Source organism: Cinclus cinclus, chromosome 12 (assembly GCF_963662255.1).
Source record: "Cinclus cinclus chromosome 12, bCinCin1.1, whole genome shotgun sequence".
In the NCBI taxonomy this organism is placed as follows: Eukaryota; Metazoa; Chordata; class Aves; order Passeriformes; family Cinclidae; genus Cinclus; species Cinclus cinclus.
This window is the reverse complement of record NC_085057.1, coordinates 19,774,410-19,797,938: the sequence shown is the minus strand read 5'-3', so window position 1 is coordinate 19,797,938 and position 23,529 is coordinate 19,774,410. Positions and strand designations below refer to the sequence as shown.

At 46.0% G+C, this 23,529-nt stretch overlaps 1 protein-coding gene across 2 annotated transcripts in view; it reads right to left on the bottom strand.

Moving 5' to 3' along the window:
- IQSEC1 (IQ motif and Sec7 domain ArfGEF 1) overlaps window positions 1-23,529 on the bottom strand; it is a 271,228-nt gene that overhangs the window by 137,190 nt on the left and 110,509 nt on the right. Inside the window, exon 3 of one of the 2 annotated variants that reach the window (XM_062500432.1) lies at window positions 19,689-19,775. The exons of the other annotated variant lie outside the window; for it this stretch is intronic. Coding sequence (XP_062356416.1) covers window positions 19,689-19,775 — 87 coding nt within the window. The remainder of the gene's footprint in view (window positions 1-19,688; window positions 19,776-23,529) is intronic. 2 annotated transcript variants of the gene reach the window in all.

Genomic DNA, 23,529 nt, shown 5'->3' with positions numbered 1-23,529 from the left:
ACAATTAGCTCTTGGCATTTTGAGCCAAGATGCAAAGCTCTGGTTTATTTTGCTTTTTTTTTGTGATGAAAGAAACTGTTTTTTGTAAATAAAAAAATCAACTGAAACCGAAGCTTATTTTGGAAATGGTCTAAGATGGAGCTCCTTATACTGTGTGACACAGAGAGGGTAGGGAATGAACACTGGAGAAGTGAAAACCTGCAGTGGTGTTTTGCTCAGCTGTGACAGCAGACAAGAGATGTTATTGATCTGGGACTGCTACGGAGCCCTTCAAATTCTGCCTGCCCGTGTGGAGCAGTGCCAGTGGGAACCACGGAGGATTTGGAAGAGGTCCCTGTGCCTGCAGCAAGCCCCAGTGTGACAGAGGCACCAGAAAAGTGTGCTCTGGCTGCGATGGATGAACAGGGACAGTCACTGCACAGCCCAGCCCCGTGTCCATGCATCAGCCTTGCTTTCACCTCTCTGATGGTGATGGAGGGTAAAGTTCTGGGGAGGTTCTTCCTGGGCTGGATAGTCCTGGGGGAGTCCCCACACTGACGGCTCGGTGCAGCTGCCTCCCCTCCTCAGGGTCCCCTGGGCAGCCTCCATCCTCCGGGCTCAATTTGCTTGGATAATGCTGAGCTGGGGCAGGAAAGTCCCTTCCCATCAGTGCAGATGGCTGCAACTGCTTCATTAACTGCTCACCAGAGGACAGAGGAGACCCCAGCACCACTCTCTTGCTGCTGGCAGAGCCTACAAATAACCACGCAGCACAAGCACACATCGTGCAAGCAGCCAGAAAAATATCCAATTTGAGAAAAGCCAAGATATTCTCCTGGCACGAAAAGGCACAGTGGTGACAGATGAAATAATTGCAGCTGAAGCAAACCCCCAGCTTGATCCCAAATAAAGACTGCTTAAATATATCATCTTTTGGCTAAGAAGGGAGATTCACTTGGAGCATCAGAGTACAGAGATATGCTGTCTCAGACAGCAGCTCAGAGGGGTGCGAGGGGAAAAGGCAGCTCTGAGCTCTGTCAGCCTCAGTGCTTGCAGCACTGTGCTGCTGCATCCCTCTCACGCTGAGGGAAGGAATGCAGAATAATACATTAAATATTTAAGACCCTGTCTGGGGTGTTGCTCAGCGAATAATTGCTGCTGCTTGGCACAGTTTCTTCCTAGGAGCTGGCAGTTCACAGAAGAAAGGGAAACCTGCTCACTGCAGGCTGGTGCTGTGATGCTCCACGTGTTCACACACAAAGGAGAATGAAATTATTTCTTTATACTCCAAAGTGCAGCTTCACCAAATAGAAATCTTTATACCCTTGCTTGAGGATGGTCTGGCACACCATGGATCCCACTCTTAGCGCTCCATTTGGAAGGAAAGCCCAAAGCATCCAATCCCAGCAGGCAGAAAGAAGAGGACAGAAGGATCATCCTCAGCCAGGACACCGCATCCCTCAGAAACAAAACTGGAAATGATAATCCAGCCATTCGAAGAAAATCATCTCTTCATATCCCAAGGCATCAGGGAGGGCTCATTCCCAAAAAAGCCCAAAGTGCCCTGAGCTCAAGGGACCCGGAGCCTGGCAGTCCAGCTCCTGTCACACTCCTCTGCCTGATCTCCCCAACAAATGGCACTGAAGGAACAAGCTGTGGGAAATTCTCATTTGAATGTCATGGAGCAGGAGCTGATGAAGAGCTTGCTCTCCTCCCAGAACTCGGGGAATCTGATGGAGCTGTGGCTGGAGCCCTGCAGCGACGTCGCTCTGTCTGCAGCATCCTTTATCAGACGTGCAGCCGTGGCCTGCGTTAATTAATTCATTAATTAATTAATTCATTCATTAATAACAGTGTGAGTGAATCCAGGCACTGCCAGGCACCAAGGGCAGGGCAGTGCCTGCCCTCCTCCTGTCCCCCGTCCCCTGGCATTGCCATGGACCACTGCCAGCCACGGTGGCCCGGACAGATGCTCCCCTTCCCTGGGACAGACACCCAGTGACACAGCAGGGATGGAGCACAGACAGGAGCTCCCAGGGAGGCTGGAATGGCTCTGGCAGCTGCATTCAGCAGATCCAGCTCAGCAAAGCTGTCCCACTGTGGGTCTGGAAGTGGAACAGCCCCACTCCAGAGGATTCCGCAGGATTGCCTGGGTGAGTCGGGCAGAGGGAAACAGCACTCGACTGAGAGCAGTCATTGGAACACAAGCTGAAAATACTCTTCAGATTAAACCTTTCTGCTGGACAGACAATTGAATAGCTGTGCTTAAAGAACTGGCACTGCTCACCTAAGAAAAGGCAGCTTTCGGGAGGGGGGGGGCCTTAAAGGATACCATGGAAATTCCTGCCTCTCGTTTTCTCTTCTCATACATTTTGTTCCAAATATTTTAATGAACCATTTAGACAAGGAAGTATTTAAACACGTGCTTAATGCTGCTCTTAGAAACAAAAAGCTTTTTTTGCTTGGGGCTCAAGTGAATTGCATTCCCAAAGCTGGGAATGTGCTGGACCCCTTGTTGGGTCTCAAGTGCTCCCAGCACTGGGAATGGAAACCAGCTCCACTGCCTGTCCTCAGAGCACAGCTTGTTTGCCCCGGTCACTCACACAGAACACTCATTTGTGCCCAAACACTCATTTTTACAACATGCTTTCCAAATCAAAATACAGTCCCAGCATCTCAAAGAGTTTTTAGATCTGTAAGAAAAGCAAACAAAGCCCAACTTTCCTCCTGAAAGCCAAGAGGAAACAGCCAGACTAGCAAGGCTCAGCTGGCTTCATTAATTTCAGAACACTGTGCAAAAGTGAAACTGAATTTCTGTGCAGGGACAACAGAATTACTTTAAATAAAACCCATTTGTGCTTGCAAACTTGGGGCCTGCATTTCTAGAGCAGTCTGCAGGAGTAACAATGGGGGGACCTGGAGAAGTAGAAATGCTGTAATTTCTGTTTTGTAGTAACACACACACTGTATAGTGAAAATGTTACTTGAAAAATTAACTTCCAAAAACTGCCACGAACTAAATTAACTTCAACAACAACACGGAGAGGTTAATGGCCCTGATGTTTAGGATTTTACAGTCACTGCTGTGACTGCCTGGTATTCAGGCAGCCCAGCCTTCTGCTGGGTTTTCCAAAGGAGCTGCAAGCTCCCAAGCCTTGAACTCTGAGAACAATAACAACTTTATCAGGGACCCACCCCAATGACAAGAAGCAGTTTAGAATTTATTATCTGCTGAACATCTACCCAGCGCTGGTTTTCAAGGTGCTATCTTGCCAGAGGAACTGATTTCATACTAAAATATTGCAATGATGTGGTTTTGGCTTTGTTAGAAGTGAAGCCCATCATTTAGATTTCATTTATTCCCAGAGTTACACAAAGATCAGACGTTTATTAACAAGCTTCACTACTATCTGCAGCTCAAATTTAGAACCTTGAAAATAAAACCAACCCGTATATGTGAAGTGGGAATTGAGGTTTTCCAAAGAAGGAAGAGAAGGAGCATTGTGATAGCAGCAGCCAATTGTATATAACTCAGTTTGAAGACATTAAAGCTTCCAGATCTGTGTTTAATCTCTTGTGAGGCCAAGGTCCAGCCTGCTAATGTAATCTGAGAGCTGAAGTGTTTGAAAGCATCTTGTTCAACAATATGGCTGGGCAAACTTGCTCTTCACCAGGAGTCCTCACTGGTGTCCCTGGCCAGCAGCAGCTTTCCCTTTTTGTTTCTGTATCATCTGCACAGAAAGTGATGCTTGTGGGAGCCACAAATCCCACCTCACTTTCACATTATGTGAAAGGTTTCTTGATGACTGAACGGAGCACTGGGACTACCTGAGTTAGGCAAACTGCTCTGCTCTGGGTGAGCAAAATAAAATCCCAGCAAACAGCCCAGAGAGACACCCTGCACAACTGCCCACATGCAGGGGAGTGGGGACAAACATTCCAGTCCTCCAAATATCCTCCCCCATGGCATTGGAGATCACCCCACTGAAAAACAACAGAAAACAAAGGCTGGTGAGTAAACCTGAACTGGAGGTGCAATCTGTGTTTGAATCTGCCATGTCCTTTTGCCAGCTCTATCCCTGTCCTCCAAAACCAGCTCCCAGCAGCTCTGTGGCTGGAGGTGGCACTCAGTACCATGGTTTAGTCGAGGTGGTAGGGCATAGGTTGGATTCAGTGACCCTGAAGGTCTCTTCCAACCTCGTGATTCTGTGCAAGTGACGCAGTGGAGGATAAAAACCTCACCAAGGTGAATACACAACGAACACACCCCAAACTGGCCACATTACATCACACCCTAAGACACAGATTTAAAACTGCACCACTTGAAACTGAGCCTGTTCCTGGTGGTGCAAGTGCTGCAGGTGGATTCAAGCACACTGTGACAGCTCCTGCTGGCACTCAGGGGTGGCTCAGGGACACATTCCTCTCCACTTTTCCCCTGGTTTTTAGGCCAAAGATTTTTTTTCTCACCTTCCCATCAGCAACCCCAACATGCCCAGCTCAGAGTGGGAGCTGGGGCACGTCTGCAGCTGGAGCAGCTCCCTGCACTCTGCATCCCACAGGGACAGGAGAACATTGGGGTCAGGCAGGAGCCTGCTCCCTCTCCCAGATCCACAGGCAGCAGGAGCCCAGCCTGCACTGCCAGGGCTCATTTATTACCTGCCATGACAAAGCCATTCATTCCTGCAGCTCTCCAGAACCATCAGCATTGCCATTTCAGAATTCACATGGCTTCCACCCTATTTCAATACATCCACTCCCAATCAATGAATATTCCCCTGCACGCCAGTGCTGCTCTTCTGTGATCACCCAGCATGTCACAGAAGCAGCACTTTACAAGATACTGTGGATCAATGAGCATCCCTCTTTTGTTTCCCAGGAAATGTACAGAATTACACACGTGTGTAAGTGTATTCAAAGTCCTATAATCCATATGCTTCGTCTCTACCATTCAACAAAGCTGCATTTATTATCTTAATCCCATCATTTCTCAAAAGGAAAATTGACAGAGATAGATAAGAAGATTCAATGGCTTAAATTCCAGTGCACTCTGTCAGAGGTTATGATGCTCCTTTTTAAAAACAGAAAACAACCTCTTTATCACCCCACATGCACAGTCAATGTTTCAGTGATCCTACTCCTCTGCAGGCTCAAACCTACAGGCTGAAAGCAGGGTTAGGTTTTTTAAAAAACATCATTGCTTTCTGGAAGCAAAGGCTTACAAACCTAGGTTAAACAACACTCAATTAGCATGCTAGCAGAGAATCCAAACCCAACTGAAGCTACATCAGCAGCTCTGTGGCCAAACAACAAAACGTGGGGTTAGTGGTGAGTGTGCTGGGAAAGGATGGGTAACTACAGAGCAGCTCCTCAACTGAAAGGAAACAGAATTTTCCAGCTAACTGACAGTTTACTTTTATCAATTTACAGTAATAATTTTCACTGCCCTGAATTTTGATACTAAAAGGAGCCAGTTGAAACCACAATAAAATGACTGTGTGATTCACAGAATTCAAGAGCTCCTGAGCGCTCACAAACTCATGCTAAATTCCAGTATTTACAGCAGAACAGTTCAGGGTGCCTCTGCACCCACGAGGACTCAGTTTCAGTGCAAAACCCAGAAATCAGGATGGGCAGTCCCAGATGCATCCAAAGGTTCTGGCTGCCCTCTGGATGCAGCTGGATGTGTTTGGAGGCCAACCATACCTGGAAAATGCAAACACACCGAGTGCTGAAGTTCTCTGAAAAGCCCTCAAAACACAAAGGACGTGGAAGGAAAATGTCAAAGTAAGCATTAAATGAGTCTTCCCCATTCCTCGGTTCTACTCAAAGACCATTTTATCATTTAACTTTTCCACACCAGAGAATCAGGTGGAAGAAACACCAGGCAGAAACCTGCACATCTGCCTGGAGGAGGCACCACTTCAGCTCCAGTTTTAACCTCCACAGCCCCACATTTTCCCACTCCAGGTTACAGGTAGAGCATCATACATGGACACTGACAAAAACTGCCCCCCAAATGTTCCTGCTCCTCAGGTAACTGTGGGTTTTCTGCAGGGGGCCTGAGAGTGTGGCCAAGACAGGTCCCTAATGAAACTTGAAAGCCAAGCTCAGAGTTCATTTGGCCTCATCTGGAATAAAGGCTTCCTGCTGCTCCACTACACACCTGAACCTTTGCCTCCCTTCATGGCTCTTTGATCATCCTTCAGTCTTTGATGAAAAACATCAGATGAGTTGATAATGCTTATTTGTTGCCTTCAGCTTTACTTTTAAGAGCAGTGGCTGTTCCCTCACCTTAGCCCTGGCTATTTCCTTCCTCCAGGCACTGAAGTAAATGACCCAAGGACAACTCCTGCCCACGTGTCCCTTGGAACCCAGCATAAAATTAAACATAAAACTTCAGTGAGCTCCCTCAAATCAAAAAGAAGAACAATTTGAAAAGATGACTCAATACTAAAGTTATAAAGAATGTCCTGGTGGGCTCCTGAAGAGCTCCAGGCACATGGAGAGCACCTCAACCCCAGGCTGGATGCTGGAGGCACCTCCAGCACTCTGGAAAGCTGAGAGTGGTGACACAGCTGAGAGTCACCCTCACAAAGGATTAAAGTGGTTTTAATCAAACTGATGCCTTAAGTTTTTCTGTTCTGCTTGGGTGTGCAGCTTTTAGTTTTACATTAAGGGTTACTAGGATCTTTTCACAGGGTGGTGAAGACAAAACAGTCCTATTCCAGCTGGGGACTCAAGGACAATCTCTTCAAACTTCAAGCTCTAAGGATAAACAACCTGAAAAGAGGAGGGCGGGCAAGCAAGCAAGGAGGATGAAAGTTCATTATTTGAGGCTGTTAACTGGTCAGTTGATTTCTGCACGCAAAGGGATTAAAACCTATAAAAATGGGAGATCTCGTGACCGAGGCCTCTTTTGCTTCCATCCTGGAGCCATCTGGGCAGGACCACGACTGTGGCACTGGTACTGCCAGGGGATGGCCTTCGAAGGCCCCTCAAGAAACATCCACTTGATTCCTCTTAACTCTGTCTAGCCTCTGCTCCAGCTCCTCCAGGCATCAAGAGCAGCACGACCCCAGCACACAGAGAGGTTTGTCAGGGCCATCTGCCAGGGCAGGGACGGTGCTGGCAGAGACAGCTCCTGATTAATAACACCCCTGGTTGGGTGACAGGGGAAAATGATCTCAGTAACACGTCCTGATCGAGATTAATTATCTCCCCACCCCAGCCCCTGGCAAAAGCATGTCGTAAAGCAGCAATTACAACTAATTGAATCCTCCGTAAAAATGAATTTAATTGAAGAGAGCAAGATGGATTTCAAGGCTATCTCATTTTCAGGTGTGCGATGCTCCAGTGATGGGCTTGGAAAAAAAAAATTCAGAGGTGAATGAGATGTGACATACTTTCTTTAGGATAAAATGCTTACTTTAATGGGTCATAAATTGGGTTGATTTTACGCATTTTTCTAGGGATGCATCAGGCCAAAGAGCACACAAATAACAAAAAAAAAGCTAAATACTTGAATGGGTAAGGAAGAGGAAGGACTTGCTTGAAGCACTAGGAATTAGAAAGGGACATATTTTTACTATATTGTTTTGCACATTTACACTTGAATATGGGAAGTAAATATAAATCAAAGAAACTGCTTCTGGTTATTTGAAATTCCAGCTTTCCAGCTGGTTTAGCAAATAAAGAGAATTATTTTCAAATCTTCTCAAATCTCAGGTCTAAAAGGAAGACAGCACCACCTGCTTTTTTCAGAAATGACTGAGATAAAACATTCCTAGCACACAAAGATGTTAGGTGGGCACACAGAAGGGGGCCTTGCTCATCAGGGTCTGCAGAACCCTCCCATACCAGCACCTTTATTTCACAGAAACTTTAACACCAAATGTTTGCCCTGCACTCTTTGGTTTATGGACCCACAATGTGCTTGGGGGGAGGCAGCCTGGTCTAGGGAAGGTGTCCCTGCCCATGGCAGGGTGATTTTTAAGGTCCCTTCCAGCCCAACCCACGCTGTGATTCTGTTTTATTCCACATCAGCTGCCCAGCTGCTCTCTCATTCTGACCCTGCTGCTAAAACCAAAACTGCCTGGCTCTGACAAGTCCCTCCCTTCCCCAAGAAGGTCCCCAAGGTCTCCTGGAGGGTCAGTGGCTGGAGACATCTCCAGGTCCCAGGAGGGAGCTGGATAGCAGCCGGGCTGAGGCACAAAAGGTCAGCTCATAGCTGGGGGGAGGAGGCTGGAGTGGATCCAGACAGGGCCACAAAAACTCTCCCTGAACTCATTAATGGCATTTCTCCTCGTGGATGGGTCAGTGTAGTCCTGTCCCTACTCATCCATCCATTTGTGGCAGCTCAGCATAAGGAGTGATCCCTGATTCCACTGAAGAACTGGGTCCTGGAGCCCTGAGCTCCCTGCCTGGACCCCGGGCTCATCCTGAACCCCAAAGCACCTTCTCTCTGCCAGAAGGGTGAGCAAAGGGAGGGAGGGGGATAAACGCCCAGGGAATGGGATAACATACCCAGGGAATGGGGATAAAACACCCAGGGAACGGGGATAACATACCCAGGGAATGGGATAAAACACCCAGGGAATGGGGATAAAACACCCAGGGAACGGGGATAAAACACCCAGGGAATGGGGATAAACACCCAGGGAATGGGGATAAACACCCAGGGAATGGGATAAAACACCCAGGGAATGGGGATAACATACCCAGGGAATGGGGATAAACACCCAGGGAATGGGGATAACATACCCAGGGAATGGGGATAACATACCCAGGGAATGGGGATAACATACCCAGGGAATGGGGATAACATACCCAGGGAATGGGGATAAACACCCAGGGAATGGGGATAACATACCCAGGGAATGGGGATAAACACCCAGGGAATGGGGAATGGGGATAAACACCCAGGGAATGGGGATAACATACCCAGGGAATGGGGATAACATACCCAGGGAACGGGGATAAAACACCCAGGGAATGGGGAATGGGGATAAACACCCAGGGAATGGGGATAACATACCCAGGGAATGGGGATAAAACACCCAGGGAATGGGATAAAACACCCAGGGAATGGGGATAAAACACCCAGGGAATGGGGATAAAACACCCAGGGAATGGGGATAACATACCCAGGGAATGGGATAAACACCCAGGGAATGGGATAAAATACCCAGGGAATGAAGATAAATTCCCAGGAAAGGGGGATAAATTCCCAGGAAAGGGGCATAAATCCCCAGGGCTGCTCAGCCCGGCCCCTCCTGGACAGGGCCCTCCCAGCCCTGAGCAGCTGGTACAGTTTGAGGAGTTAAAAGAAAATGGGAAACCCACCTGAACCACAGAATCACTGGGGTTGGAAAAGACCTCCTACGATCCCAAATCCAACCTTCAGCTGAACACCCCCATGCCACTAAACCATGTCGCAAAATATGAGAGGAAAGGTTCAGAATGCCAGACACCTTGTAAAATACAGGTGTGATATAATTAACTACTATAAATTACTGCAGTAGAGGTCGAATAATAAACCTGGATTTTCTGCTGATTTCTCAGCAGATCTATTTATCTGGCAGTAATTAAATCTACAGATCCATATTGTTTCATACCTTTTAATTATCAATTTATTTGAAAGCCAACTAGCCTAGGAGAGGTATTGCTGTGTGTCTGGTTCTCATAGCCCTTCCCAGAAAAGCACCAGTGACAGTGGGATGTGAAACACCCCCTGTGGCTTCTCCTGCTGTTAAACACAAATCTTCCCTGGAATATATCCTGCATTACACTCCAGAAAGGTAGGGGCACAAACACACAGCCTATTTAGGGTAATAATTGTAACATTTATAGACAACATTTATGGTAATAGTTATAAAATATATAAACGGCATTGACTAGAGGGCATCCTGCCATATATTTATCCAGATACATCCATATATCTCCCGTGTCCAGTGGGTGCAGAAATACATGGAGCTGGTTTCCTCCCTCCTTGGCAGCTCCCTGAACTAAGCCAGGCAGGAGTGATTTACTGGGAAAGCTTTGGGAAGGCTGCATTGGAGCTCCCTCTAGCCCCCACGCCAGGAAATAGTCAATTATTTAAAAAAAAAAAAAAAACAAAAAAAAGAAACCTCAAACAAATTCTACCACCCCCTCCTCCCCCCCCAATCCTCGCACAACACAAAAACAGCGCTCCCACAGATGTTTGGATGTGTATTTTTTGTATTTTTGGGGTTGGATTTTCTGAAAACTCCCTGCTCCATTTCAGTATTCGAGGTGAAAAAGGAATTAGTGCTTCATGTCAAAAAGGTCCATTTGGGAAATAATTATTCCACAATACAAACGTCGCCCTTGCAGAACTGTGGCTCGGGGGTTCCAGCGGGGGCTCAGCCTTTCCAAACAGGGAATTCCAAGTCCCCACCTCTTGGCAGTGACCTCAGGGGCTGTCTTCACTCCGGTGGCATTGCCATCCCTGGGCACCTGCTCAGGGAAAGAGCTGCCTGGGCCATAAATCACTTTACAATTCCAGCTCCTCATGAATCCGGAGTTGCCTGGAACGGTGGCAATCTCTGTTCCATGACACAGCTGCTGGCTTGGCTAAGGGAGCATCTTAAAACCTTGACTGCAGCTGTGCTGAGATCTACACCCTGCTGCATTTTTCAAGGGGTTATTTCTTCTCCCACATTACACAGTATTTTCCTTCAGCTAGTTAAAATCTACTTTGAGACACAAATCTCCTAATTTATTTCAGTTGAACTAGTTTGGTTTGGGCTTTTTTTTTTTTTTTTTTTTTTTTTTTTTTTTTTTTTTTGCTCCATCTAGTGGTGCACAAAAATCCATCCTGTTGCAGCCCAGGGTGTCCCTGAGCTGCTCTGAGCTGTTTTAGTGGCTTCCCACAGCTGTTAATGGAGAGAAAATAATACAAGAGCAGAAAATAACAGCAAAGCAGTGGCTGCTCTGCAAACCCATTTCAGGCGAAACCATTTATGATGAGCTGAATATATTTGCAGAGGAGAACTCCACACTGCAGAATAAAACCAAACCAGCCTGATCCTAAATGGTGCAAGTGCCTAAAGGTGCTGAAGGAGAAATTCCCCATCTGAACTCCCCCAAAGCAGCAGCTTCTTTTCAGCCCTGTGAGTTCATGGAAGCAGAAAATAAGAAAAAATTAAGAAAAATGCCATTTCTACTTTGCCTTCTATCCCAAAATGCTCAATACAACAGTCTTCACTCTTCACAAAAACAGTGCAAATTGACTCAGGAATGGGAACTTTTCTGCTGGCACCTTCCTCTGTTTTATAATAACATGAAGCATTTTAGGTCATCTAACTCTGGTTAACTAAGAGAGCCCCTACCAGCCTCTGCTGCTAAACCCAGGGATGCACAGCGTGTTTTATTCAGCCAGCCATGATTTATTCAAAGAGGGAAATGTTTACTCCTGCATTTCTGCTTCCACTGCACTAGGGCAGGTCAGCTCTCTGTATGCTCCTGAAGAGAAAATGCCACAATTCAGGGATACTACAGCTACAAACTCAGACTGTTCCAAATCCCAGCAGCCCCTAATGACCCTATTTCCCCTTAATTGGAAAACTACTGGGTAGAAACACCCCATGCCAGTGTCCTGTGACAGCCAATAATGCTGGTCAGGCTTTGCCTTCATTTTCTCCTGAGACTCATCATTAACTGCAGCCACTTTCAGGATAATCACCCGCTGGCTCTTCAGGTTGGGGGTTTAATTTGCGGGGTTAAATCAGTCTTGCTTCCTTGTTTTCATTTGCACAAATAGATAAAAGGTACCCATGGAAAGATTGGACAGACCTTCCCCTCTGCAAGGGAATAATTACAGTGCTGCAGAGTTCAGTTCACTGAGGAGAGAGTGGTAATCACTGTTTATGTCTGGGAGGGAGATAAGCAAGTCAAAATATCAGACATTCCTACTGCTTCTATCTTTGGGAAGCAGCTCTGAGAAACTCTAAATTACAGAGCAGAAGACCCAAATGGTGAGCAGTGTTCAAACATTTCAATGTTTTACCCTGCCCAGTAAACATCAGAGCACCTCCAGGGATATAATAAACTGTAGTCATCCATTACACTATTTTTTGCACACATTATTTTGAAATTTTACAGTGGGAATGAGTGTTCCTTCTCTACATTGTAATGAAAAGGGATTAAGAAACGTGTGAAACTAAGAACATTCAATACCAAAGAACAGCAGCAGCCACAGAGTGTGAGCAGTGAGCAGAAATGATGCAGAAAAACTTGCAAATTCATGAAGGTGGATTATTCCTGCACCAGAAAATCCCTCCCCAGGCCTGGGACGCTGCACAGTCACAGCCAAGACAAGCACAAAGAAACATTTCACAGCAAGGAGAGAGACAGTGGATCAAGCCTCACAGAAAAGCAAATAACCTGTATTCTGGTTTTATAGAGTCCTCTGGGAGGAAAAAAAGCACATTGTAAAGATGAGCAAGAGCCTCAAGCTGCCTTCACAGCTCTTCCCTCCTTGATCCTGGAGATTCTCCTTTTATCCCATCCTCAAAGCCACACACAAGCACAAATAAATACCTGCTTTTTTCCCTACATCAAGTCACCTCTGCCTTTACACGAGCCCCAGACAGTGGGGAGCAATATTTTACCTCATGATAGCAACTACAGATTTAAGAATATTTTTTTCCCCTCTCCCAGTCCTTCTTTCCCATTATTTTCAGGGTAGTAAATGCCACTGCAGAGAAATTCTGTTCCCTGGTATATCTGCTTGCAGTGGTTGAGTTTGGAAGACCCAACCAACAGAAATTCTCTGATTATTTTAGAGCTGCAGGATGTGTTTGGAAAGGTGTGACCAACCAAGAGCCTTGTGGGCAGTGGGAACTTGGACACCCACGGACACAATCTCATTTATCCAGCTGCAGTCATGGGGCTGCAAGTTCATTCCTTCAGTGACAACCTCGTGCACAGCTTTGAGAGAAATAATTTCATTGATGGGGCAACAGAAGGCCATGAGCAGTGATCTGGTCCTTTGGTTGATCCAAGACTTGCACAGAGGCCAAGGAAAGGAGAAGGCAGAGCTCAGAGCAGCTTAGGATGGAAGCAGACATGGAGAGAGGCTCTGCTGCCACAACAGAAATGCGCTGCCTCCTCAGACCCAGCACCAAGGAAAGGAAGAAGGGTTCATCTCTATGCATTAAGATCCATAAAATGTCACATGTTGGTGTTTGCCCAACCCTGAAACAAACTTAAAGCAGCCTAATAGAGACTCTCACAACAGCTGCCCTCCCACCCCACATCTGGGAGAGAAGAAATCCCCTTGGGCTGTGCCCTCCACACCACACAGCAACAAAACTCACACTTACACCTCAGGACTTATGGTACCGTTTATTTTAGTCGAAAATAAAGTGTGCACGGTAGGAATCTGTTTACAGCTGGGTGTGTTCTCAGCACTGGGCAGGAGGAGAGAGCTGTGGGGAGGCCTGGAGAGGAGGCATGACTCAAATTGGCAGCACGGGGTCCCACGGCATCCGTGCAGTGCCAGCCCAGGACACCAGAAAGGGAGGAGAGGAGAGGAGAGGAGAGGTGGGCTGGATGGACACTGGGCAGGTGGAGCACTGCCTGAGCCCCAGCTTCGCTGTTATCTTGAGGATGGGCTACTAGACCCCGAAGGTGGACAGCAGAACTGGTGCAGGACATTATCTTCCCTGCCAAGGAAGGGGAGGGGGGGGGGCAAGAAAGAAAAGAGACAGAGGAAAAGAATCACAGGGAACAGCATTAGGAAAATTCAGCTTGAAATCTGTTTGCTTTTGTTTTCAAATCCACAAATACTGTGAGTTGTTTGTAAGCACCACCCAGTTAACCCATTTCCATCTCAGAGGCAGGACCCTCCACAAAGGGAAGAACAGCCCAGGGAGCCAAGGCCAATGCTGCTGACTTAAACTCTCAGAAAAACACTGCTCTGCAAGGGCACTTCTGTTCTTCCCATTAGAAAAATTACATCAGGTAGTCACGTACATACCCCCAGCCTAATGTGGCCATGGCCCCTTTATTTTTAACACACTTAAAACTTCCCACGGGTATTTTCAGTGCCCACATTCTGCTGGAAATGCAGAACAGATCCATGCCCTTTCTGTGGGCAGCTCACACACACAAATCCTGGGGATGGCCAGGTCTGCTCTCCACTCCCCCACCCTCCCAAGGTGTAAGGAAGAGCTCTGTCTCCTGGAGTTGCCAGCATCATGAATGGTGCCACGAGGCAGGAGCAGTTTGGAATACCCACATCTGTAATGCCAAAAGTGCTTTATGGCAGGGAAGGAGATGCTGGCATGGCAGGAGGCTCCAGTGAGGCCACTTCTGAACCAGTGACACAACCACGAGGGGCTGTTTCCTTTAAAGTAAAGAACAGGCTAAAGGAGGAGGATGGAAAGGAACACAGTGAAGGAGGAAAAACAAGAAAATCCAAAACCAAATTTCAGGCTATCTTGCCAGTTCTCCCGATTGTGCTCAGGAACACAATCCACCATTTGCACTCCCTGCATCACGCAGGCGTCAAGTGGAAAATTACAAGTATTACTCTAATAATGCCAGCTTTCCTTTGCCATAGGGTGTGAGCACAGATGCCTTATGTAATCAGCTGAACCTCACACTGACTTAGAACAGGATTTGGTCACAGTTTGGATCTGGTTTGCTCTGTCCATCTGCATCCTGCCTCTCTGGGCAACATGCTGCTGGTCTGAGCGATGCTGCTCTCACTCCTTTGCTCAGTTTGAAAATTAAAATATCACCAAGCTTTTACATCTCTGCACATTCTAGAGAGTGCTTTAACACGCTGAGGTATACAGCTAGGCAGCTGCAGTTAGAAATTAGATTCCTATTCAACATCTTTTGGGTGGAAAATGTCACTGAATAGTCATATCAGTACTAAAAAGAATTCCGAAGTGCAGCTCCTTCAGATATGTCTCCACCTGGGATTAAGCACTGACTGGAAGCCACCACAGGACCAGGGATTCTGTTGCAGGGTGTGGGATGTCTCCAGAAGTGCTTGCAGGGAGGACACAAGTATTTGTTTTGTGTCTCAGGGAAGAGTACAGTGCCCAGCAGAGGAAAAAAAAGAAACTGAGAGGTGCAAAGTACATTTATATATATATATATATATATATATACACACACATATATATATGTATGTATATTTATAAATATCCCTTTATAAAGGGATATTTTTCATTTTGGGGGCATAAGCTATTTCCCAGTTTTCCCTGGCTGTGCTAGTGTGCAAGAATTGCTACTGTGCTCTTGAGAAGAATTAAGGAAAACCAAACCACTCCAATACATGATAGAAGCATCTGAAAGCTCAGCATCGTTGCAAGGGGAGTCCTCTGTGTTAACCAGTTATGGTGGCAAAACAGCTCTAAGGCCTCCCAGGGGCTCAGACAGAAAGAAATGGCACAATCAATCCTTCTATCATTGTCCACACAGTGGTTTGTTGCATGTAAGCCAACATTACCTGGTGAAACAAAGAGTCCACATTAAAATTTCACACAAGTACAGTATTTTCAGAATGATGGTTTTACCTCCCAGAGGTGCTGATTAAACATTAAGCAGGCAGAGACTGCAAGAAAATGATGGGATTTCTTTGGTATTATAACATCCTTTGCATTATCATTTTGTTTTCACAGGTCTCACTGGGGAAAAAAAAAGAAAAGAAAAATCTCTAGCTTCACGATTTAAAAGATGGTCTTTGGACATGATAAGGGCATCTAATTTGAGATTGGAATGATGGAAGGTAGAGTGGATAGAGACAGGAATGAGTGACAGCCAACATTTCATGCAAATCAGAACGAGGAAATCACAGTTATGAATAAACACATCAGATGGAAAGATGCTCAGACATTAGTGGTAGGCAAATCTGTCCACAGTTGCAGTTTGCATACATCAGCCCGCTCCATTCCCACACAGGGAGTGCAGACAGGAATAGGGCTGGATGTCCCCAGCATGGGCACTTCTGGACGTGGAATTTTGCTGTGTGTGAGGCACCTGAACAGATAGGCTGAGGCTCTGACTGAAGTTTGCCTAAAGATGTGTGACACAATCCCAGGATGGTTTGGGTTGGAAGGGATCTCTTACAGCCCACCCAGTGCCACCCCTGCCATGGCAGGGACACCTTCCCCTGTCCCAGGCTGCTCCAACCCCAGTGTCCAACCTGGCCTTGGGCACTGCCAGGGATCCAGGGGCAGCCACAGCTGCTCTGGGCACCCTGTGCCAGGGCCTGCCCACCCTCACTGGGAGGAATTTCTTGCCCATATCTATTCTAAACCTACTCTCTGTCCATTTAAAGCCATAGAAACCATGTGTAGAAAAAGCTGGGAACGAACTTCCTCAGACAAGACACAGAAGTGATCAAATTAAATCTCCTTTCTCTGGGTGCTGTTTTATCTCTGGGCTTTGCTCGGCTCAGGTTCCAGCTGTGAGGCCTCTGAGATGATGATGCAGCTGGTTTCAAGCCAGAGGCTCAGCAGCTGAAGTACAGGACTACCTGGATTTCTGCTTTTGGAAACCTCTCCACGTCCCTTTTACTTTGCCCTCCGCACCAGATATAAAATATGCATCCCAATGATCTCTAACAATCCCAGAGAAGCTCGTGGAACCTTCCAACCAGAGGCTCTACTTGGGAAGCAGGAAGGGGAAGGAGGCAGAGAAGCCAAGCTACAAACATTGCTGGCCTATTTTTTAATTCCCAAACAGAAATAACCCAAAAAGAGCAAGCAGAGGAGGCATATGGGCTAACTGGAACCCAGACAAGTATCTAGCTGGAAGGACACGACATGCTCAGGCTTCCCAAGACTTCCCTCGTAATAGGAGAATGCAAGATAACTTGTATTATTTCTGTCCCTTTTGAGCATTGTAAAATGAGTGAGGGATTACTGCAATAGATGCAGTTATTAAAAATGCATTATTTCACTATTAACAATTCAAAACAGATGCCAAAGATCGTCTCGACTAGAAATAAAACTGCTGGAGTGAGTAAAACATCCAGCAATTAGCCAATAGCAAATCAGAGATGCTCCAGATTTCACTGTAATGCATTCATTAATTGCTTCTTTCAGAGAAAATTTAATTTTTAATTCTGGGCTACAAAATTAATCCCTCTGTGTATTTTCTAAATAAAGCCTCAAAACTGAAGCCAGACCAAAGCATCCACGTCTGTTAGTTTTGTTTCTAATGATTTCTATTTATAAATTGATAAATGGGAAGACTGAAAGCTAAATTTAATACCATTAAGTGTATGTAGAAATGCAAACCCCAAGCCTGTTAGAGCTCTAGTAGCTCATTTTCATTCACAGCAATGGTATCCCCATGAACAGGTCCTGTACAAAAACAGGTGCATCATTTGCACTTGACTCAGAGATTGCAGTTGTGGGGATGGCAGTTTGGACACAACAACTTCAGAAATTGAAATTACGGGTACACCAAACCAATTCCTGCCATGAGGACAACTGTAACAGTCTGGCCCCAGGACAGCAGCACATCTGTGAGCAGGGACAGCACTAACATCACTGTGTAATTTGAAATGAAATTCTACAGACTACAATTTTGTGTTTTGCAGCTGTTCTTCCCAAGAACAGAGTGGGATGTGGGATGAAGGATAATTTGTGTTGGAAGGGCCTTGTGGAGGTGTGGACAGTGCAGTCCATGCTCAGAGCAGGCTACTGAGCTGAGCATGGCAGAGCACAGAGACCTCAATTCCTCTGCTGGCTTCTGTTCCAACCTTTGACCAAGCTCATGATGAAATTCCCTCTTTCCCTACCTTGTTTTTAACTGGAATCTTCCTTACTGCAATTTGTTTTGGTTGCCTCTTGTCCTTGGGAGAGACTGGCTGCAGCTTTTCCACGTTCTCCAATTCACAGAGCCCCAGACTGCTCTGGGTTGGGAGGACCTTAAAGCCACAGGCCGGGACAGCCCCCACTGTCCCTCCAAACCCCACTGTCCAACCTGGCCTTGGACACTTCCAGAGATCCAGGAGCACCCACAGCTTCTCTGGGCACCCTGTGCCAGGGATTGACAACTCTTTCAGCAAGGAATTTGTCCCTGGTGTCTAACGTGAGCCTCTCCTGAGCCAGCCTGAGGCTGTTCCCTCTCCTCCTGTCCCTGTTCCCTGGGAGCAGAGCACCATTTCCCCTGAGCCTAAACTTCCTTGAGAGCAAACAAGGCCAGGGATGGGCTCCTTCCCACCCCCAAGTCTTGAACCATCAGCTGAAAATCCCACAGCAAAAAAAAAAAAAAAAAAAAAAAAAGGCAGCCCTGAAGAAATCCAGATTTTTCATGCACTAAGTTACACTGCTCCAAGCTTTAATTCCAGAAGAAATATTACTGATAAAAATAACACCCTATGTGGAGCAAGACACTGAGATGTTCAAGGAACAGCTGGTTTTCCCATCACATCCCTACAGGAAGATCCTTAAAACTAAAGCACTGTCAACTCAGGACACAGGAAAACTAAAAGCCTCACTAAAAAGTAAGCAGGGAATCAAAGAGTTCTCAGGCTCTGCTCCTCCCCAAAAGAATATTGAGCTGTCTTACAACTCAACTATGGACTCATCACCACCAAATAAATGAAGGGCTCTGATGGGAGGAAAAAACCAAACACACAAACAGATGCTGCAACATAAACCAACAGGGTGACTCCAAGCATGCATGGTTAGAGGCAACTACGGGATGAAATATTCAAACCAGAAATATGTTTATGCATTTACAGATTTAGGATTCATTGTTTGCTTTTGTCTTTCCTTATTACCCGTGCAAAGTGATTTTGATTTTTCAGCACCAGGCTTCCAATATTTTGATATTAATAATATTCATGAGCTGGCAATTATCACTAAGTTGATCGCTAATAGCAGAAGTAAAAATTCAAGACAATATTTTCCATGGCATGCACAGGTTTTTTAACACTTTTCACATTTCCAATGGATTAGATTAGCTGCCCTTTGATGCTTCTCTACGATGTTACAATAAACACTGGCACTGACAATGAATTGTACTATGGGATGTAATTGCTGCTCTCCACATTGGATCAAAGAGAACACATAGACAGTAAAGGAATCTATGTTAAAAAAAAAGCATTTTGAGCTGGAAAACATATATTTTTGATGTATTCAGGGCAGACTCTGCTTGGCATTGAGGGCCTGAATGTGTTTAAAGCCCTCTTATTTCATTCAAATCCAAGGCAGTGCTGAGCCCTGGGCACTCCATGCCTTTCACCTTCAGGGGGTTAAACATGTGGATGAATTCCTCAGCTACTGGCATGGAATAGGCAGGGGTGAAAAAAAAGTGTTGCTCAGAACAACATCAATATCCTCCATAAATTATATAAATATTTCAGCATATTTGTCACGTGAGTGAGAGCTAAGCCCTGCACCGCCCTTCTCCCTACCTTTGCAAGCCCAGGGGGATGTGCCTCTTAAAACACACAACAATCATTTTACTGAGTAATTCCAGAGTGCCTGAGAGGAGGACTCACTGCAGTGATGGTTCTAGTCACAGCTACCCTACAAGACAACAAAAATATTGGATATTTATTCCAATATTCTTGTTTGTTGGTTGTTTTTTTTTAAATTTTATTTTGTTTCCTTTTAAAACTTAAGCAACTATTGCTTGCCTGTTGTCAAATGGCCACATTAGATCTCCCTCCAAAAAAGCAGCAGTGGGTGGAGCATGTCTACTCTTACCTGTACTCTGAGTGTGTGGCAGGGACAGCTAGCTGGGAATGGTACAATGGAGCTGGACAGCAAAACTGGTGCAGAGTATTTAAAGACCTACGACACAAGGAAAAACACAAAGTCAAACCACCAGGTGTTGAGAAAGGGCCTTTTGAGGGGAAGGCACGTGCTGACAGGAATATTGGAAACTCACGAGAACGGTGACTGAAATTTGAGGCACAGCTGTCAATTCTGGATCCCGGGGGACAGAGGGGAATAGTCCCAGGTTTTAAATGCACACATCAAAATGACGGTGAGGAGCTGTTGCAATGAAGAATCAATCAAAGGTTTGCTGCAGGATTAAGATCAAATGCCAATTTAAGGCTTGGGGGTTGCGTTGCTGCGTGGAAGGAAGGCAAAAGCTGAAACACCGAGGGTTAAAATCCCTATGGAAATGAAGCTTTAGGTTTGCATGTTACTCTGCACCAGTCAGGCTGTTCTCTGTTCATGGGATTAAAGCACAGTGCTCTGAATGAGGAGGGAGAATGCAATGGACATGGACAGAAAGCTTTCTGCAAGCCCAGCAATTACAAACATATTGCAAAATGAACCATTTGAAAATGTGAAAGAACCCACGTTTCACCCGTGTTTCAAACAATATCCAGAACTGTGAAACAGCAGTTTAATTGCTATCATTTGTTCTAAGCGTAGAAAGAAAACAAAACAAAACAAAACAAAAAAACCACTTTACAGCACAAAGATATTCTGCACCCCAGATCATTAGATTGGTATTGTTTCACTAAAACAAAGAGGAGTCACAAAACTAGACAAGGGGCCAGATCTGAAGGAAAGCTTGGGAAATCTTTAAACACCACACACCACACATCCCTGCATCCCTGGTGTTTGTTAAACAAGGCTCAACACAGCAAGTCCTCCATAATAAATCCACCTAATCAAATTTCTCAGGACGCGGCATTCTTCTAGGAAATCATAAAAGAAATAATCAATATCTCCTAGCTCTTTGAGTGGGCACCTGTGGAAGAGGGAGCCATTAAACTGAAAATCCTCATTTAGCCTGTGAGCATCCAACCTGACAGTTAACAGAGGGTGCATGTGTGTGCTGGTGTACACAAACGCATTCTTCAACCCCCCCATCTTTCTCTTGGTGTTTTGACAGAAGTCTCAGAAGTTTGGTGTTCATTCTTCTGCATCCCTGAGGCTTAAAGTGAATCCTGCGAGGTCACTTTCTTATGAGATCAGAGTGGTTAAGAAAAAAGAAGTCAGGCTTTGTTCAGGAAGGAGTAAGTTACTAATCCCTCAGAAAAAAGACAAAGTCAGCCTGCTCTGATTCCTGCTGCCAGCACTGTGTCAGCAACCTCAGGACCAGGATCAGCTGGATTTTCTGTTTAAAGGTGGTAACTCCTGTGAAGTACTCAAGCTTTTGGAAATACAGCACAATCCAGACACAAGGCACCTCCCCAGCATGGGATGTACCCTGCTAACACCTCGCAGGGCACAGGTACTCACGGGGGCACCTTCAAACCCCTCGGAAAGACAAAAAATTCAAAAGAACACGGAAAACGTTGATGGGCCGTATCAAAGCAGCCAGGACACGCCAAAGCTGGATTTTCTGACAGGAAAAACACACACTAATGCACACAAGTTGCACCACTCTGTCCTGGGGCAGCAGGCTGTGACTGCAGGGCACTCACAGTCCCACACTGCTCACACGGAGGCACTGCTGCCTCCTGCCTTGGCGTACCTGATTTTTTCCCAGTAGAAGCAAAAGAAGGAAATGGAGCAAATCAGTGGGAGAGTGTTCCAGATTCCATTCCCACCACTTGTTCTTTTCCACACAGATCCCTCTTTCTTCAGAGAATTAACCAGCGAAATATGAAAGAATCTGAAAGAATCTCTCTGGATTCAGCTCTGCTCAACAAAGCTTTTTGAACAGAGCTTGCTCCTGGCTCTTCCAAAAGGATTCTGCCCACAAGGCTCAGTGAATCTGTCCTACTCTGACCTTCCTGGGTTCCAAAAGAACCTGAACAGTGAAGAAGGAATCTCTCCCAGTGCTCTTGTTAGGGTTTGTTCTCACCTGTGGCACAGGACTGGGGCCAGGAGCTCACCTGCCCTGAGCTTCTGCCCAGGGGCAGCAGAAATGTAACAGTGAGAGCAGATGGGAGCTCCAAAGGTTTGGAGGAGGTCCCTCCACTGTCCCAGGGGTGCAGGAGGTGACACAGGTGACATGGTTCAGCTGTAGGCTGGGACTGAGGTGCCAACAGCAGCTGCACCCCCAGACAGGATCTCTGTCCCACCACAGACAGAGGAAACGCGAGGTCTGGGCTCTGCTCCGAATTTTAAAATTCAGGAATAGCTTCAATCTCTTCGAGTTCCTCCAAATCTCACTGACTGATGTCAGCTGACCATGGCGAGGCTCAGGCTTGCAGCCCCTGACTGATATTAATTCTACCCAAAGCAGTGGGGTAAATCTGCTGATGCAATTTAAGATTCATATCTGGCATTTTGTGCTTTCAGTCACCTGCCAAAACAGCACTTGCAATAATTTACCCCTCTGCAATCTACCAGAGAATGTTTAAGGTTCCAAATCACCACTTTTGTTTTGTTTTGTTTTGTTTGGCTGGGTTGGAGTTTTAATTATTTTTCAGACTTCATAGCTATATGCTGCAATCAGCCTTCAACACAAGTTTTTCTAGTTCAAGCTAGAATTCATTTACTGATTTTTAACACCTAAAGACATCAGAAGAAACCCATTTCAATCATTTGGAGGAGAATTAATCACTTCTGGTCACAGTCTCACACATACTCAGCCTTGTGAAGATTAGTTTCCGCATCTGTAGCTGATGTTCTTCAGAGGATAATTTAGGATTATAAGGAGAGCACAGGTACTTCAGCACCAGCACAAGATAAAGGACTGAAGTGACAAATGCTGCTTCTGCTCATTTCAGTTTCTGGCCCATTGCTACCACAGCCAGTGCACATGGAAGTTTGGCCATTTCCCACTTCCAGGCCAAACTCCTTCCAGCTCTCCCCTTGTGAGAGCAGCTCCTTGTGAATTCCTGAGGTTCTTGTGAGAGAGAGGAGCCCACCAGTAAAACCAGAGCCAAATCTGAGCCGAGCCCCCAACATCTCCTTCCCCAAGAACAGGAGGAACCCAGCTCCTCCTGGAGCACACAGACCCCAGCCTTTGTGCCTGTGCCTCTCACCCCTGTAGAAATCCCATTATGTTTGCCATTAGAATCCACTCATTTTAACAGCACTTTCCTGTCCATCAGCAAACAGAAATGACTGTTCTTTTTAATCTTCTGGTTTTAGAGCTTTGCTCAGATGTACAAATAAAAAGAAATCGATTACTGGTCATCACATCAAGCCACAAATATTTCTATTTTTTTTTCTTCATTTTCTCTTGCACTCCCCAACAAGCTTCCCAAACTCAGCAGTCAATTTTCTCAATATTAGGTTTTAAACAAACTGGGAGAACAGAACACAAGGCCATTAACCTGGAATTGCTTTTGTTCTAAAGGCTTAGCCTGTGCTTTCACAATGTGCTGGGAGCCAGCAGATGCTCCTGGCAGGACTGGGAGCCTGGAGGCAGCTTGTCCTCTCTCCCTGCACAGGACACCATGGTGAGCATGGGACATCCACCCACCCTTGCTTAGTCTGCTGCTGTTGGATTTTCAGCATGTGCAAACCTGTGAGTGGGTCAGAATTATAAAATCATCATTGTCTGAGAGCTTCTTCCTACAAGAGCTTCCAAAAAAGAAAGCCTGAGACTGAGGGAAATTGGAGCAGGAGCACAGCTGGAAGGAGCCTTTCTGGAGTTAATGATGTGGCTGATGAGAGGAGCTGCTCA